A 17666-nucleotide genomic window follows, 5' to 3' on the forward strand; every position below is an offset into this window, starting at 1 on the left:
TAAAAGGCCACCTTTTTCTGTACTGGAGCCTGTAATCTTCCAATGCAAGTGGAACTAATTTTCTTCATGTATTTCAATAACTAATAATTTTAATAACTAACTACTAAATTAGAGTATTTAAAAGTGAGAAAAAGCAGTCCCTGCATGATTTAACTCACAGACCAGCCCATAACCTGGTTTTTGCCCATGGAGCAGTCTGTGAAACTCCCATGGTCGGGGGTAAAGGGTATGCTGGGCACTGAAAAGACAGGATTAATGCTCGTTTTTTGGGGGGAAGCATTGTACCTGAAGTAACTATAAAATACAAGAATGTTCTATTTATAGTAGCTCCCCTCAACATGTAATAGTTTTATGCTTGAAGTGGAAGAGGTGGATTTCCAGGTAGCATTCAGAATGTAAGTATGTTCTAGTACAGCATTCCTTGACATTATTTAAAAGAATTATGTAAATTATTTATTATAAATGATGTATATCTAACTTAATATTCATAATTTCTGCATATTTTTAGATATCAAGAAGGCCAGGACTAGAACTGCCCTTGTGAACTAGAAGGAAGGGTTTGAGTGAGCAAGAAAGGAATGAGGAAAGGAAAAAAGGAAGGAAGAAGACAGACTTGTCATCAATCATTTATCATTTTACATAAAATGTTTAACAGAAAACCTGACAACACATGAATTAATTTTGTTATTACCTCTCCAGGTATTAGGTAGCTAGAACAAATATATGATTGGGGGACGGGGTGCGCTGAAGGGACAAAAGGGCAAAAGCAGCAAGTTTTTACAAAATTACAAAGGTTAAAATCTTTAAATAAACCTTTCATAAGGTGTAAAGAGCAGTAGGCTGCCACACTTACGAGCGTAATTTAAAAGTCTTCCAGAGAGCAAAGGAGGAAATGATTGGGCTAATTGATTAATTCCTATTCAAGAAAAAAGGTAATGTTTAAATATGGTCTTGAAGTATCTTTTGAAAAATCGTATTTTATAGCACACATTTTTTACACACTTCCTCCAGAGGTTCACGCAGTAGCCGCAGCCAGTCTTCCAAGAAAAAGCACGCACATCTCCCACCGGCCCAACTATCCACACCCAACTGAGGCTCTGCCTGGAGACACAGTGAGCTTCTCCAGGCGGGTCTCACAGGTCCAAGCCAGAGTTTCCCTAAGGGTGAAGTCACCAGTGGTGTGTGGAGGAACACTAACACAGTTTTAATGGTTATATATTTAATGTTTCACAAAAATTATAATTACTATATCAGATACATGATTTTATGGATGTTTTTGCTTAAGAAAATTTTAGAAGTCATTTATGGTAGATTTAAAAAGTTTAAACAGTACTGGTGGCACTTAAGTCTGGTAAAATCATGAGGGTGATGTCTGCACTGAAGTTTAGGGAACACTGTTAAGTGACAGTGGCTGCCATGAGCTAATTTCATTCTCAATGCAAGGGATCTGAGAAATTACCCAGTAGCTCTCTAACTGCCTGAAGACTTTGCTGAGGTTGGTAACTATACTTGAGCTCACTGACTCAAACTACTGAAATAAACACCTAGTACTCAATTCAAAGCTTTGAGATAAATGGAATTAATAGAAGAATATGTTATGTCCCAGTCAGGCTTCAGGATGATCTCCGTATGTAAGACTAAATATTGTGTGTGATTTTATCTAATACTGCATATTTGTAAAAGCCCCAGTTGAACATACTTTTAAGAGATATTTTTAAGTAGTTTGATTACTTATACTTTTCTCTTCAAATGAATGAATCCTCACTATCACTTCAGTGTATCTGGTGAGAAAACCTAAACCCTTGGATAAGACTTTAGACTTCTTCTACATAAGACAGAATTTCTGGTGATATTTATAAGTAAGCAAACTATTTAAGATGCTACACATCTTAAACTTTAGAAGTCATATGCCTCAGGTTCAGAATCTAAAACGCACAACCATGATATTAAATACCTTATCTAATAACTTCTATTATTACATAGTGTAATAATTATGTCTGTTAGATATACCCAGGCTGCTGCCTTATTTAGTTGGAGGAAATACGGCTGAAATAAAGATTGTATATTTAATATTTGCATCAGAAAAATAAATTATACTTACCTTAATTAATGTTGACTGGATTAAGATTTTCCACTAAGAATTAATATTTCTAAAACATACCTGAGCAGCAGAACATACTTCAATGTGTCCTATTCTACACTTACGTGCATTACCTACACTACACGTTTAAATATTTACTCCTTAGTTAGCTAATTTCCCAACTTAGACAAGAAATGCATCCCGATCTTTACATTTAGGTTAGAAGAATAGATCAATCTTTTCCATTTATAATTTGGGACATTTAAATTGGTTAGTCAAAATGACACAATGAAAACACAAAAAATCGAGAATGAAGTGTGTGGAAATTGCAAAGTACACTAAGGTACAAAATAAATTATGGCAAATGATAAGCAGTGAAAGCAAATCAAAATTTTTTGTTGCTCCTTTACATCGAGGAAGCTCAGCTTCCAAGAGCTTCCTTCCCAACACAAGAACCCATCATACAACCTGTAAGACACGAACACACCCTACATACATGTGTGTGGGCATGCACGCCATCCAGGTGAGCCACCTGTGCCTACTTCACGGGAGCCAGCAGCCAGTGTGCTTAGGCAGCGGCCACTCCCGGAGAGCCCGCCAGGGAGAAACATCTTTAGTAGATATTTAGAAGAGAGGGATCTTAGAATGTGTTGCCAACTTTTGGAGATCAGCAGTAACACAGATGTTCTCAAACATTTCTGAGTTTACTTTCCAGACCAAGTTTTTTTTTTTTTTTACAAAGTTACTCTGCAAATGGTTGATTAAAATAAAAATTGTCAAATGGATAAAGAAAATAGAAAAAGCTCCTCAGTGGTCAGTCAAAAGTAGTAAGTGAAGACTATAACATATTTATCTTAGTTTCTTGAAAGTGCAAATATTAGTCATGCCTAAGAGAACTACAAATATACATAGAAATTCAAAGAGCAGTTGGGAACTATTTTAGCAGTTGGAAGATACTCAGTAAATATTCACAGACAGAACATGATACTAGAACTCTCTGGCTCTTTAAATATGAATTTGTATGTAAGATATGCCAACAATTCCATGGCATGTAAAAGAAAATTCTGGAAGGAAATACTAGTGCCAATATCTTATCTCATTTTACATTCAAAACAGCAGCTTCCAAAGTCTAAAATTCTAACGTGCAAAACATTTTATTGGGACTAAGTTGGCTTTGAAAATTTGCTCATATATAATTTAAAATTTCAATTTAAAAGGGGGGCTGATTTTACAGATCAAATTTAATCATTAATAGCTACTTGTTTCACTGTTAGTCCCTGTCTATTTAACAGAAGGGCTCTAAACGTGTACTACAAACCCGGGACACATGATTATATTTTACAACCAAAGCCATTACAACGCTCGTGTGTTTTTAGACTCTTAACCAGCACACAGAACCAGAGTGACAAGGCCCTACGCACAGGAGCACTGGGTACGCAGATAGCTCTTGCCCCTCAACTGAGGAGCAGTCGTCCTCTGAAGCAGCTGACAGTTCTGAGTTCAGCTACCTGAATAACTGAGTGCTTTAGAGAGTAAGAAGTGGCAAAACTTTGTTTCTTGAAAATGTTTTCTATGATCTGAAGGCAGAGTTCTGTTAGACTCTGACTGCTGCTTTATGAGATTGGGGGTGGGGTGGGCACTGTGTTCCAGGACCACAAGTGTCACGGTTCTTCCACAGGCTCCTGCAAGGCAACAGATTTATTACAGTTTTAATTTTTTTCAAGTATACTGTTTTCAAAGAAACAGAATGTTTTATTTGACTGACCACAGCTTAGAAGAAGCCTTTCAATTTTCTTTTTTGACGTGTTTGAACAAGCAGATGAATGAAATGTATTTCACAGAGACCACAAAACCCACGTCAGGTGTGAGAGTGCTTTTTTTTTTACCTGACAAGTCAAAACTGTAAGACATGCTAAGTGGCCGCATTGCTGAAAAAAGAAAACAAACAATAAAAAGAAAGTAATTCAGCTGTTAGGATATACAGGGAAGATGAAAAAGGGAGGAGGGTTCAAGACCTGTGGTGGCACATTTCACACTTTAAGGCAGAAGGCAGTGAATAACAATCTGAAATACAATAAAACCATGTGTCTTAGTTTTAATTATATTACTAAGACTTGAAATGGAGTAACAATAAAAGAAAAAAATAACTTTTAAAGAACATGTTAAAAATGAAAGCATGTTAAAGATACAAACATTTTAGAATCATATACAGGACTTTTTACTTAAATATAAAAGAGTTCAAAAGAAAAAACTAGCCATGTTTTAAAACATGATTTTAGGGAACATACAAAATCTTTAAAATTTAACAACAAATGTATTCTTAAATAATTAATTTCAGGATGAAAATGTGGCTCTCTGCATACAGGTGAAACATCTTATAAAAAATCTCATTCAGGTACTACCAGCATCACAAAGTGTCACTAATTCTCTATTGTAGGCAGTGTAACCTGGCAGTTGAAGTGAGGCCTCAGGAGCCAGAGAGCCTGAGTTTGAACCTCAGCTCTGCCACTTACTAGCAGTGTGATTCTGGGCAAGTTACTTAACCTCTCTGTGCTTCAGTTATTTCATCTGTAAAATGGGAATAATGGTACCTATTTCATGGGATTGTTATAAAAATTAACTGATTCCATACAAGAAAAGGTGCTCAGGATAGTGCTTAGCATATAGAAGAAGTTAAATAAATACAATCTCTTATGAATAAACTTCTTTCTTTCCTGTTGAAATCATTTGTTTTAAAAATTTTATTACACATACTAAAAAACACTGAATTGTATATTTTTAATGGGTGAATTTTATGGTAGGTAAATTATATCTCAATAAAGCTGATTAAAAAAAGGTTATTACCAAGGTTTGACGAATTTCGGTATTCATAAGAGTGAGAATTACCTATTTTCACTGTAGCCCCATCCATCCTATGCCCCCGGTCAGGGAGGACAGGTGGCTGTGTGGTCGGAAGGGGAGAGAACCGCAGGTCCACAGGCTTGTCAGGCACAATGTCCCCACAGCTCATGTTTCCGAGGCAGATGGCATACAGTTCTAACACCCAAATTTAACAGAATGAAAGTATCTCTCCATATGCTTTTGGCAGATGTTTTTAAAGGAACAATTTACATTTACAACCCCAAATCTCATAGTATGAGATGTTAGAAAAGGTGTTAGGAAAAAGAAAATGATCAGATATGAACAAAGACTGATGCAAAAGAATACTAATTTCAGACTTAACAGGAAAAAAATGGAGCTAGCCTGTAGAACAATAGGGAAATAGGCGAATAAAAGACAACTTAGCCATGTGTTAGTAATAATGTCCTTATAAATAATGCTGTGGGGGATATTTAACGACGTGGGAAGATGTTCCTGCCCCACACAACGTTACATGGGAGCATCAGACACTGTGCACACAGCTCTTGTCTCCACCTCATGACGCACAAGCTCCATCACAGCGCATGCCTCTGCTGGTGAAACTACGGGTAATAGTTCTTCTTTAAACATTTCCCCAATTTCTACAGTGGGTTTCTACTTGCAATTACATGGAGGGGTAAGGTTTTAAAACTATTTAGGGAACTTTTCTTCAAGATAATTCTGCCAACTTTACCCAAACTCCCCAAGGGGAAACTTTATAGTAAGAACCAATGTAGGTCTGCAGAAAGAAGAGCCCAAATCTCTTACTTTCCAATTAAGGTGCAAGGTCAATTTGAAAAGTAAGACTCTCATAGAACAATCACTTTCAATAACAGCTCAATTCTGGTTGTTGTGAAACACCAATTCATAAGGTTAAAATAAAATAAGATATACTATACAGAAAATTGATATTTAATTATTCTAAAGTAGATTTCCTGCTAGTTAGCATCTAACTTGTTGCAAATGAAACAGAAGAATATGTATATGACAAGGGCATGTGACACCCCTTGTATGCAACGTGCGGTGTCCCGTTGCCACCCACAAGGACTGCTGGTCTCCCGCACGCTCAGCCCCGGCCACCCCCATGCCCCTGACGGGCTGCTGTCGGCGCTGCAGGGGGAACATGTATCTGCTGCCCCGAGCCTTTCCTCTGTCAGCGCCTGTGGGCGGGGACTCTGACTGCTCGTCTCTCTACTCCAACAGCTGACACGGCTGTTTAATAAACATTTGGAAAAATGAAGGAACTGTATGTCAAATATCATCCAAATCACACAAGCACGTTACGCCTGTCTTGTTCCTTTCTCTGTCCTGTTGGTGCTTCCACTGGAGTTTATAATCCCTCCTCTTTTCTCCTGAAAATCATGAAGCTTACTTTTCTCATGGTAATATATTTGTTTTGCCTTATAATTTGGTTGAAATCTTTTCTATTACCCCATTATTCCTTCTCAAGGTACAGTAATTTTAAAAAATCCAGTCTTAAGCAGCCGTCCTATGACACGGTTTCCTTATTTTTCCATAGTGGTTCTTACTCTTTGAGGCTGTGGACCCTTTAGGAATCTGAGCAAAGCTATGAACCCCCCTCTCCAGAAAATGCACATACATACACTTTAGGAAATACATACAAATCTGTTATATTTCAAGGGATTCACAGACCGTCCTCAGGCTCATGCAAGGACTCCCAGAATAAGAACTCTCCATTTATGTCGTGTATATGTTCTGGCTCATTATTATATAAATGCTCATATGGGTTTGTTTTAAACATCATTTTAAAGGGAAACACTTGCTGCCATAAAAATCAGACAGGGATAAATTCACACAGCCTGCCCTCACTCTGAAGCTCTCTATGTGGAAGGTACGTGCTATTATTACAACACCTCTGGGAGTACTTTTCATCACTGTCCTTGCAGTGGAGACCAGGACATAACAACCAACAAGACAGATGTGGGCCCTGCTGCCATGGAGGCCACAGTGTGACAGAATGGCCAAAAGTCAAACAAAAGAACATCAGCGCGCAGTGACTGAGAGTCATGGAAGGCAGGGAGAGCCGTTGGAGCAGACGCGACTGACCAGACGGAGAAGAGGAGAGCCTGGGTCAGAGCGGGGAGGACTAGAGAGACCTAGAAGTAAAACCCACAGGGCTTGGCTGTTGGGTAAGAGTCAGAGGTGATGCTGAGCAATCTGTCCTGGGCTCTGAGATGGGGAACCAGGAGGAGACAGTTTGAGGAGAAAGCAGGTGAGGTCACCGGTGGCTGCGGGGCTTGTCCTGCGTGAGGGGCGAGGAGGCCCTGCTCAGCAGACGGCTGCACGTGTGGGTCTGAACTTTCAGAGAAACCTGCGCTGTAGGGCGGGAGCTGAGGAAACCAGAAACAAACCCTGGAGGAGGATGTGGTTGCTCAGGGAGAGGGAGCCCGGGATAGAAACCGGACGACCAAGCAGGGCCTGAAAGAGGCAGAAGAGGTCGGAGGAGAGAACCAGGAGACAGTGCCACAGGGCCAGCTCCTTTCCTGTTCAGGCGCCATGAGACTGTTTCCCTGAATTCTTTGGGCATCTTTAATCTTACAAATTGGAGGACAGCTGCATAAACAAAAATGTTTACATTTTATAATATGATTTTGCTCTAAATGAAAATCAATGTGTGCTTATAAAAAACATTAAACATAATAAAGGAACGTGAGTAATAAGTGATATCAGTAATAACTGAGTCTCTCATCACATAATACCATATCTTCAAACCATAATTAAGACAATATAAACCTGAAGTAAAACTATGTATCACTTATATTTCTAAAACGTAATAACTTATCCATGTATATGTATTACAATTTATAAAGTATTTTGACCATGATCCTATTTAATTCTTCCATGAAAGTCATAATGAAGGTGTAGAGGACTTTTTATCCCCCTTCTGCTGACGAAGAAATCGATGCTCAGAGAGGTGAAGAGACCGTCCTAAAACCACAGCCTAGAGGTCGGCAGAGCTCTGTCCACTACGCAGCGCGGTGCTCTCCTACACTCAGCATCACGGGGCAACAATTTCCTATTCCATGAATCTCAAGTATAGACTTCCAGCATGAGGGTGTGTGTGTGTGTGTGAGAGGGAGAGGGCCCTGCAGACGGCAGTCTCTCACTGGGCTGCTGTGCTGTCTTCCAGCGACGCCCCGGACTCACCTAACCTGCCGCGTCTGGTTTCCTCTGGTGACACGGGCCGCAGCTTTCTTTCTGCTTTGATTTCTTCCAGGATCCTTTCATGGAGGCTCCGTGGCCGTGGTGGAGTAGGCTTCAGTTTTCTGGCTGAGGCCTTAGAAGAAATATTAATGGCTATAGAGACTTGCTTACGTAGTTGTCCTTAAATAATTTTTACTGAAGTCCACTCATACAGTACATTATGAAATTATGTTTTACTGATTGCAACACTGCTTGATAAAAGACCATTTTCAAGCAATAGGGAGATTATTGGATTTCACAGTGGTTCAGTCACATGTGCTCAAGTAACTTTAAGGAGTCAGCTTTGCTGCAGCTGTAGTCATCTTCCCTACGTGCTACTATGACAGGCAATCCATTGAAATGTAAGCTGTACGTTACCTATTACGATTATTGTTTTTGAAAGTAACGTTTTTGAGTAAGTCATCACAACCTTCTTAGATTATTATCTTCGTTCTATAATTGAGGAAATACAGGCTCAGGGAGGCCGATCAACTCTCTCAGAGACGTGTGGCCACTAGGTTGTGTAGCTAGTGTGCAAATCCGGGCCCATCTGACTCCACGCTCTTTCTGCTCCACCACGACCCGCCTTACTAAAATTATTTCCCACATGGCCTCTTTCCCTTATTTTAAAAAGATTTATAAGAGGGATCATTAATTATGTTTTAGATGTTCACAAACTGAGAAAGAAACACCATTCCTGTTCTAGTTACTGAACATACATGGGGTTTGAGAGGCCTTGGTGAGCACTGGCTGTGGAGCTGGGGGGAAGTAAGTGTAGAGCAGAGGAAACGCAAACCAACATTCAAACCAGATCAGAACACCCTGATTCCATGGTCACTAGAAAGAACCCCGTCAACAGAGGAAGATAAATAATACAAAAGAGGAGGTACAGCAGGGTGGATTTACTGTAAAACAGTATCAAAATGACAATTTAATCAAGGTGAAGTGTTTGCACCATAAAGTAAACAGGGAGGGCAGCCCACACCAGGAACTACTTGGTATCATATTCAGCTGTTATTCTAGGAGGTATTTGGCCAGATTTTGCACCATAACTCAGGTTGTTTGAGTTAAAATATCCTAAGACAGCCTGTATTGCATAATTTTAAGTACTTTTTTGTGACTTAAAATGTAATTTACAGTTGGGCTTCTTATTTCTGAGAATGAAAGCTCAGTGTAAATACTCCTTTAAGAGCTGAGTTCTAGAGGTCACAGGCTAGAGGAGAATACTTCATTATGTGCTCTCCAAACAAGGGGAATATGTCAAATTACGTACTGGATTTAAAGGAGGTCTTGATCTGATGAAGTCCAGGATGATTTCATGAGCACTTTTTTTTAACCGAGGGGGAATATCACCATTCACCTGAAAGGAGACAAAAAGCAGAAGATTCATGTGACTACAGGATTATCATTATAAGTTTCTGGGTACGTATGCCAACATATGTCACTTCAAAATTACTGAAGTGGAATCTGGCTCCACCAAGGATGCATTTCAAATCAATAAAAATGGAGAGTAAATGGCTGAATGATTCAGAGCAAAAATAACTATGCAGAATTGAAGAAACTCCACATCCACTTTAGTTCTATATTTGGGGAAATTATATATAAGATGCATCCTTCCAACAAAAAGTTTCTACAATTATGAATGTGAATGGAAAAAGTAATACTACGCTTAATTACTGTATAATTTCAAATGTCTTTGGGACTTCCCTGGTGGCCCAGTCGTTAAGACTCTGTGCTTCCACTGCAGGAGGTGCGGGTTTGGTCCCTGGTCAGGGAGCTGGGATCTCACGTGCCAGGTGGTGCAGCCAAAACAACAAGAACAAAAAGTCTTTTACCTCTTATTTTCATCCTTGTACAAAATCTTGGTAATGGGAAGGAGTGGGGACATGGTTCACATTCTTAGACAAAGCTGAGGCTCAGATCGAGGTGGTCTCTGCCCCCTTCACAGGGTCAGTGAGCAGAAGAGCTTGGCAGGGGTCTGGTCTGACTCTCTTGCCCTAACATCTTCTCTTTTTAAAGAAACAAGTTACAAAAATTTTAAGAAATTTAAGAAAAACCCACCAAAAAACCCCCACCTAAACTCACATTCTGACCACTCAGAAGGCACAGTTGTGGTGACCATAAGTCATACTTATTTCCCAACCTCATATGAAAAAACAGAACTGCTAGGCACTTTCTATCATTATTCTCATAAAAGATAGATGAAAAAAGAAAGGTTAACAAATTACAAATTTAAAAAACTGATGAATACCTTAAACTTCTCAAAATCCAGAAAATCAGCATACTATTTTTATTATGAACTGCCTGAAAAACCTCTATAATACTTTTTCACTCTACTTTGGTGACCTACTCTTTATCTTGTCATATTCTAATAATTTTATGATATCAATTTTATTGGAGAGAAAAAAGATAATTTGTTTATTCCTCTAGCACCAATGGTTGATTTTTTTTTATTTTGATAGGTTAGAAAGGTTTCTTTAAGCTTCACAATTTGTTATTGGAATGTCATGCCCAATTTTAGAATTATCGTAAAATTTGGTCAAACTTTTTAAAAGTATTTTCTTATCTGAATTGTAAGACTTCAGGGCATGGACAGTTTTGTTATGTACTTCCCAATCTTAATTACTGTTTTAATTGCTCAGGATCATTAATCAATTGGTTATTAATTTTTTATTGCAGCTGTATGAGTTTTGATTTTTTTGTCAATGTCACTATTTTGTGTCACCTGAGAAATGAAGTTAATTAAAAAAAAAAAGAACCTGAACTGCTGCTCCCAGGCCCAGTGGCTGCCCCCCACAAATGCGACCACTCAGGGTGTGTGACAAGCCTGCTGACATCATCCACTCCCCTTTTCCCTTGCCCCCCGCCCCACAGTCCTGAGTGAGGACAGAACAGCCCTAAGGTTAGAGTTAGGAGTGAAAGCTGCCTGAGCCGAGCCAAGCTTGTGACCGCTAGTACTTGGTTTAAGGAGGGCGTGTACCCAAGCAGCAGAGCTAGGGGCCTACCGTGGCACCACTCTTTACCCATGGACTTCTTGTTACACAAGACTTTTAAGAAAATCCTTATTATATGAACAACTTAATCAGACCTTTCTATTCTACTCCTGAACAGGATAACACATATCTTTCTAGCTATTTTTTTTAATTGGCGCTTTTTAAAATTAATTTTTTTTAATTTTATTTTTGGCTGCACTGGGTCTTCGTTGCTGCACTCAGGCTTCCTCTAGTTGTGACGAGCAGGGGCTACTCTTCGTTGCGGTGCGCGGGCTTCTCATGTTGTGGAGCACGGGCTGTAGGTGCGCGGGCTCAGTAGTTGTGGTGCGCGGGCTCAGTAGTTGTGGCTCACGGGCTCTAGAGCACAGGCTCGGTAGTTGTGGCACACAGGCTTAGCTGCTCCGCAGCATGTAGGATCTTCCCGAACCAGGGCTCAAACCCGTGTCCCCTGCATTGGCAGGCAGATTCTTAACCCCTGACCCACCAGGGAAGCCCTCTTTCTAGCTATTTTTCGTATACTTTTATTTTAATGTTCTTTCCATCACAACAGCAGGGTTGAATGAGATAATGGAGTCAATACGGCCAAGGCTGTAAGTTCCATTCCCCAAACAAGCACATTAACATCAGTTTCCTCACTAGTCAGAAACTGGATACTGGATCCCAATTACAAAATGTGTGTCAGTGCTCATGAGGGAGCTGGCAGGCCAGTATTGATGTGAGTCAGTCAGTCAAAGTCGTTACTAGCAGGAGGAAAAGTAACAGCAAATTCCATTCTGCTGCTGGGTCAGTGAAATTACTTTTTTAAAATATAAATACAGAACACATCCTGAAACAAGCTCTCTGAAGCTGCAACAATAAATGATTTCTAGATGAACACAAATAGTAGGCCCATAAGTAAACGAGACCAGTTATAGAACTTGATCTTACTTTTGAGCCACAATACCTTAAACAAATAACTTCTATATAAAAAATGTTTAAGTTTCTACATCTTTATTTTTGTTTTGAATTTTATTTATTTATTTTTGTACAGCAGGTTCTTATTAGTTATCTATTTTATACATATTAGTCAATCCCAATCTCCCAATCATATATGTCAATCCCAATCTCCCAATTCATCCCACCACCACCAACCCCCTGACTATACATTTTACAAGGATCTTTCATTACACTGGACTAGTCTTCTCAAATAATTGGTTTATACTTAAGAAAAAAGAGGTTAAGACAATTAGAAATAAAATGCCTCCTCTGTTAGGCTTCTATTAATCAAAGAAAGACAAAGTTTTCAAGAGCTCAAAAACATCAGAAAAACAACAGATCATCTGATCAGGCTTTAGACCAAGGTAAATAAATAGAGGTAACTTGGTAATGCTTTAAAAAAAAAAGACCTTTAATGAGATATAATTCACACATAAAATTCACCCTTTTATTTATTTTTTTTGGCGGCACCACTCGGCATGTGGGATCTTAGTTTCCTGACAGGGAATGAACCCACGCCCCCTGTAGTGGAAGCACGGAGTCTTAACCACTGGACTGCCAGGGAAGTCCAAAATTCACCCTTTTAAAGTGTACAATTCAGGGTTCTAAGTAGTCACAAGGTTTTGCAATCACTACCAATAACTTCAGAGAAATTTTATCACCCCAGAAGTATATGCTGCACCCATTAGCACTCATTCCTCATTCTTCCCTCCCCGCAGCCATTGGCAGCCACTAATCTACTGTCTTACTGATGTGCCTACTCTGGAACTTTCAAATAAATGGAACCCCTCATACATTATGTAGCCTTTTGTGTCTGGCTTCTTCCACTTAGCATGTTTTCAAGGTTCACACAGGTGGTAGGATGTATTGGTACTTCATTCCTTTTTATGCCTGAATAATATTCCATTGTATATTACCCACTCATGAGCTGATAAACATTTGGATGGTTTCCACTTTTTGGTTATTATAAATATGCTGTGAACATTCATACATAAATTTTTGTGTGGACAAATGTTTTCATTTCTCTTAGGAGTGCATGTAATGGCTGGGCCGTAAACTCTATGTTTAACATCTTGAGGAATTAGCAAACTATTTTCCCAAGTGTGCACCATCTTACATTCCCACCAGTGATATGAGGGTTCCAATGTCTCCACATCCTCACCAGCATGTTATTTTTTGTGTTTTTTATTTTAGCCACTCCAGTAGGTGTAAAGTAGCATCTCATTGCAGTTTTGATTAGCATTTCTCTAATGACTAATAATGTTAAGCATCTTTTCATGTGCTTATTGGCCATTTATATATCTTCTTTGGAGAATAATTCAAATTATTTGCCCACTTTCCAACTGGGTTGTCTTTTTTATTTTTGAGTTTAAAAAATTCTTTATATGTCCTGGATACAAGTCCCTTTTTGGATATATGATTTGTAAATATTTTCTCCCATTTTGTGGGTTGTCTTCACTTTCTTTATATTGTCTTTTAAATCACAAAAGTTTTAATTTTCGATCAAGTCCAATTTATTTTTTTCTTTTGTTGCTGTACTTTTGTTGTCATATCTAAGAAAGCACTGCCTAATCTAAGATCACAAACCTGTTTGCTTCTATGAGTTTTATAGTTCTAGTTCTTAAATTTAGGTCTTTCATCCATTTTGAGTTAACTTTTATATATAGTATGAGGTAGCAGTCCAACTTCATTCTTCTGCTTGTGAATATCCATCTGTCCTGGCATCATTTGTTGAAAAGACTGATATTTCCCTTTTGTCTTGGGATCCCACAGAAACCAACTGACAACAAATGAAGGGAATTATTTCTGGACTCTCAATTCTATTCCATTGATCTATGTTTATCTTTACGCCAATGTCACACTGTCTTGATTACAGTTTCTTTGTAGTAAGTTGTAAAATTAGGAAGTGTGAATCCTCCAACTTTGTTCTTTTTTCAAGATTGTCTTGGCTATTCTGGGTTCCTTGTAATTCCATGTGACTTTTAGGATCTGCTCATCAATTTCTGAAATGACCTGCCAGGGAGCAGCGGCAGCACCACACGGGCATGGAGCGCGGTGCACTGGGCGCCCGAGCGCGACCACCACGGCCAACTCCCTCGGCGGGGTTGCCCGTTTGGGGCGCCCGCCTGGTTACGCAGTCCTCGCGGCACCCACGCCCCGCGCCTAGCCGTTGCCGCAGCTGCCGGAAGAGGCGGTTCAGCAGCCGGCCGGGCTCTGGAGCAGCCGGCCAGGTTCTGGAGCACCCAAGCCCACTTCAGGAAAGCGGCTGCCGCTCCTCGACTACTGGCAGCCGGATGCCGGCAGCCGACGATCTACATCTTTACTTTTAAAGGTGAGTTATTTGAAGTTCTCTGTTAGAATTAAAGCATTTTACCAAAACATTTTGAAAAAATTCCATTGAAATGTTTTGTACTTCTATAACTTAATGTTCTAAATATAATCCCATATGGCTAAGCCATTCAATTCCCATGAGCATCACAAATATACAAAAAAAAAGTGGATTACTATGGTATAGTTACGTAGTTTAAAACCTGAGGATTAAATTAAGAACATCTTAGCATACCGCTTCAGATACAGATAGACTATGTGTGAAAATCCTTTGTGTTTACTCTTTACAACAAAATTTTTTTTAAAGAAATTAGAAAGTGGCATTATATTGATAACAGTAAAATTTTAAAAAAAATATATCCAGTTTTTGAATGATTAAATATGAGTAGCTGAATTTCCACTCTCATTTGTCAGGTACATATATACATAACAAGGAACTAATCAAAATCTTAGCCTGTTAGACTAAAACTTGAAAACTTCCCCCATGCGAAACCAATCACCACTAGAACTGCCATCTGCCTAGTCCCCTGCACAGAGGCTCAGTATAAACGTATCCAAGTGAACTGCATGGAATTAGCCAGACAGAGAAAGACAGAAAAAGGAAAACAATAATGGGTATCACAAAGTAGTAACATGTTCTTCTTTACATACTACTCACAACCTCCAAACTGTATAAACATGCACATAACAGGAGTCCCAGAGGGACTGGAAAGACAAGAAAGGACAAAGAAAATGTGAAGAACTAATGGCTAAAAACTTCCAAAATCTGATAACAATACAAATCTACTCATCCAAGAAGCTCTATAAACTCTAAGCAATAAACTCCAAGAGAGCCACAACAGAACACATTATAGTCAAGTTGTTGAAAGAAAAATATTGAAAGCAGCAAGAAGTGACTATCACATACAAGGGATCCTCAATCAGATGAACAGGTGATTTCTCACTAGAAACCATAAAGGCCAAAAGGCAGTGAGATAAGTTTAAAGACAGAAAAAAACACTGTCAACCAATAATTCTATACCCAAAAAAACTCTGCTTCAAAAATGAAGAAGAAATTAAGACATTCCCAGGCAAACAAACACTAAGGGGGTTCATCACTAGTAACCCTGCCCTAAAGGGAGTTGTTCAGGCTTAAAGAAAAGGACAGTAGACAGAAATTTGAAGCCATGGGTTGTGGAATTATACATTTGTAACTTTTCTGTGAGCTTACTGTATTTTCCAACTTTTCTATATTGAGAAGAACATTTTCAACAAATAAGATTACCGAAAAACAACCATTTGAGTCCATTAACAGTTTTCTTTGTTACTTACCATCACTTTTCGCAGAGTGTATCTTTTGGATCGAATGTCATCCATTAGCATCTCATAAGGGGTGAGCTGATATTCAATGGGCAGAGGGTTGTACTGCCGCTCTTGGACCTTCTTGAGTTTTACTCCATTCCGCAAATCCCTCATCACCTGCACCCAGAATCGAGCCTGAAAGAGCCAAGGGTGGAGAGACATCCATGAATAAATTTACTAGTTTCTTCTAAAGACCTATAGTCGTAAAGAAAATATTAAGAGCTTGGATTACAAAACACCAAGCAAACCAAAGAAAAACGATTTTAAAAATTAGATTTTAGGGTACTAAAAAGCAGGTAGGATGCCAGCAGAGAATCCACCAGCTCTAACTGCGGGGACACCTGGATAAAATCCTAACTCACCCCCTGTGCTACCTGCATCCATGGCCTCAGTTCCTCAGGCCCTCATGTTCCACCTATCAGGTGGCTTTGCTCACTGAAGAGGTGAGTGTTTCTCACACTAGACTTTGGGTTTGGCTCTATTACTTGCTTGGCACTGGAATTTTAGTGGATGCGACATGACCAAAGGCTTCAACAACAAACGCACAATGGCTTGTCACTCTGCTCCTGTCACTGCCATGACAACATCACGCTTGGGTTGGCATGAGGCACACTGGCAGGATTATCCAGGAGAAGGACGATGCACAGAGTAGAGCCACCACTCTGATCTGCAGACTCATGAGCTGAGTAAATGCTACCACTTAATGCCGTGGTACTTTGTAGTGTTCAGTTACGCAGCATTACTGTTACCACAGCTAACTGATACAGCCATCTACTGCTATTTGACATCCAGCAAGTTGCTTCCCCTTTCTGAACCCTGGCTTCCTCATCAATAAAAGAAAATGGCACTTTATAACTTGTTGAGATGATCAGAGCTGATGTATAGTGTTCTGCACATAGAAAATGCTCAAAAATGACAATTTTTATGTTATTATTATCTCTGCACAAATTAATTTAATATCAATGTACTTATCTACGAATAATAGCAAGTTGCTCTGCCTGCCCTTCAAGAAAATGAAATATATGTGAAATATTTATTATAATTTAAAATATATTAAATGCGTTAATATTATTATACTTTAACCCTTTTATTTTCCTGCCTATAAGCTATCATATTCTCGGCTTCAGTAAAGAAAAAATCAATATGATATTTAACTGAAATATTATAGGTTGTTAAACATTAATAAGTGGCTCAATAGCTACATAATATATTTATTAAAAATCAAGTGACATATTTCATAAGAATTGCCTACATAACTGATTGAACTTCTCAAAATGTCCTCAAAAAACGATTTGTGATTTTTAAAAAATGTATACCATTTCTTATTCCCAAAAGGATTTGAGGTACTTAATATTGTGGTATAGCCATCAGAACATCTTCTAAAATATTAACATTTAAGACAAGTTCTTAGATTCTGCCATTAAAAATATCCTAATATAAATCCCTAAAATATTTAGATCTCTCCTTTGGGAATGCTCGTCTCAACTTCTCTTGCTCATTCCTTGAAGATCCAATTCAAATACCATCTCATTTTTAAAATACTGTCTCTTCTCTTCACCTCCTCAGGCTTTAAGAAAACCTGACATATGAAACTTTGAATTCTCAAAACAGATAAATTAGTGATGATTACTCACATTAGAATCTTTTGCTATAATTTATAGAAAGATTCAAACAGACTCTTATATAGCCAGTTCGTTACATATTATTGTTGGCAAAAATTTTACAAATGACTTTCCAGAAACTAAGTCACAGTTATATAAAATAATGGACAACTGTCACTGTACGTATTCCCAGAGATTTTATCATTTACCCCTTATTACACTTGAAAGATTCTGAGATGTATAGAT

At 38.7% G+C, this 17666-nt stretch overlaps 2 protein-coding genes across 24 annotated transcripts in view; one reads left to right on the forward strand and one right to left on the reverse strand.

Moving 5' to 3' along the window:
• PRELID3A (PRELI domain containing 3A) overlaps positions 1 to 3958 on the forward strand; it is a 109249-nt gene extending 105291 nt beyond the window's left edge. For all 4 annotated transcript variants that reach the window (XM_082354905.1, XM_082354897.1, XM_082354877.1 and 1 more), the window contains one exon: positions 509 to 3958. In XM_082354905.1, coding sequence (XP_082211031.1) covers positions 509 to 544 — 36 coding nt within the window. In that variant the 3' untranslated portion in view covers positions 545 to 3958. The remainder of the gene's footprint in view (positions 1 to 508) is intronic.
• SPIRE1 (spire type actin nucleation factor 1) overlaps positions 1 to 17666 on the reverse strand; it is a 219072-nt gene that overhangs the window by 39972 nt on the left and 161434 nt on the right. For 16 of the 20 annotated variants that reach the window (XM_082354807.1, XM_082354800.1, XM_082354812.1 and 13 more), the window contains 4 exons: positions 15790 to 15954; positions 9456 to 9542; positions 8147 to 8276; positions 3967 to 4008 (listed from right to left, as the gene is read on the reverse strand). In XM_082354807.1, the coding sequence (XP_082210933.1) occupies positions 3967 to 4008; positions 8147 to 8276; positions 9456 to 9542; positions 15790 to 15954 (424 nt within the window). The remainder of the gene's footprint in view (positions 1 to 3966; positions 4009 to 8146; positions 8277 to 9455; positions 9543 to 15789; positions 15955 to 17666) is intronic. The other 4 variants (XM_082354809.1, XM_082354815.1, XM_082354816.1 and 1 more) reach the window with 1 other exon arrangement.

This window comes from Balaenoptera borealis (genome assembly GCF_965194805.1).
Source record: "Balaenoptera borealis genome assembly, chromosome: 14".
Lineage (NCBI taxonomy): Eukaryota > Metazoa > Chordata > Mammalia > Artiodactyla > Balaenopteridae > Balaenoptera > Balaenoptera borealis.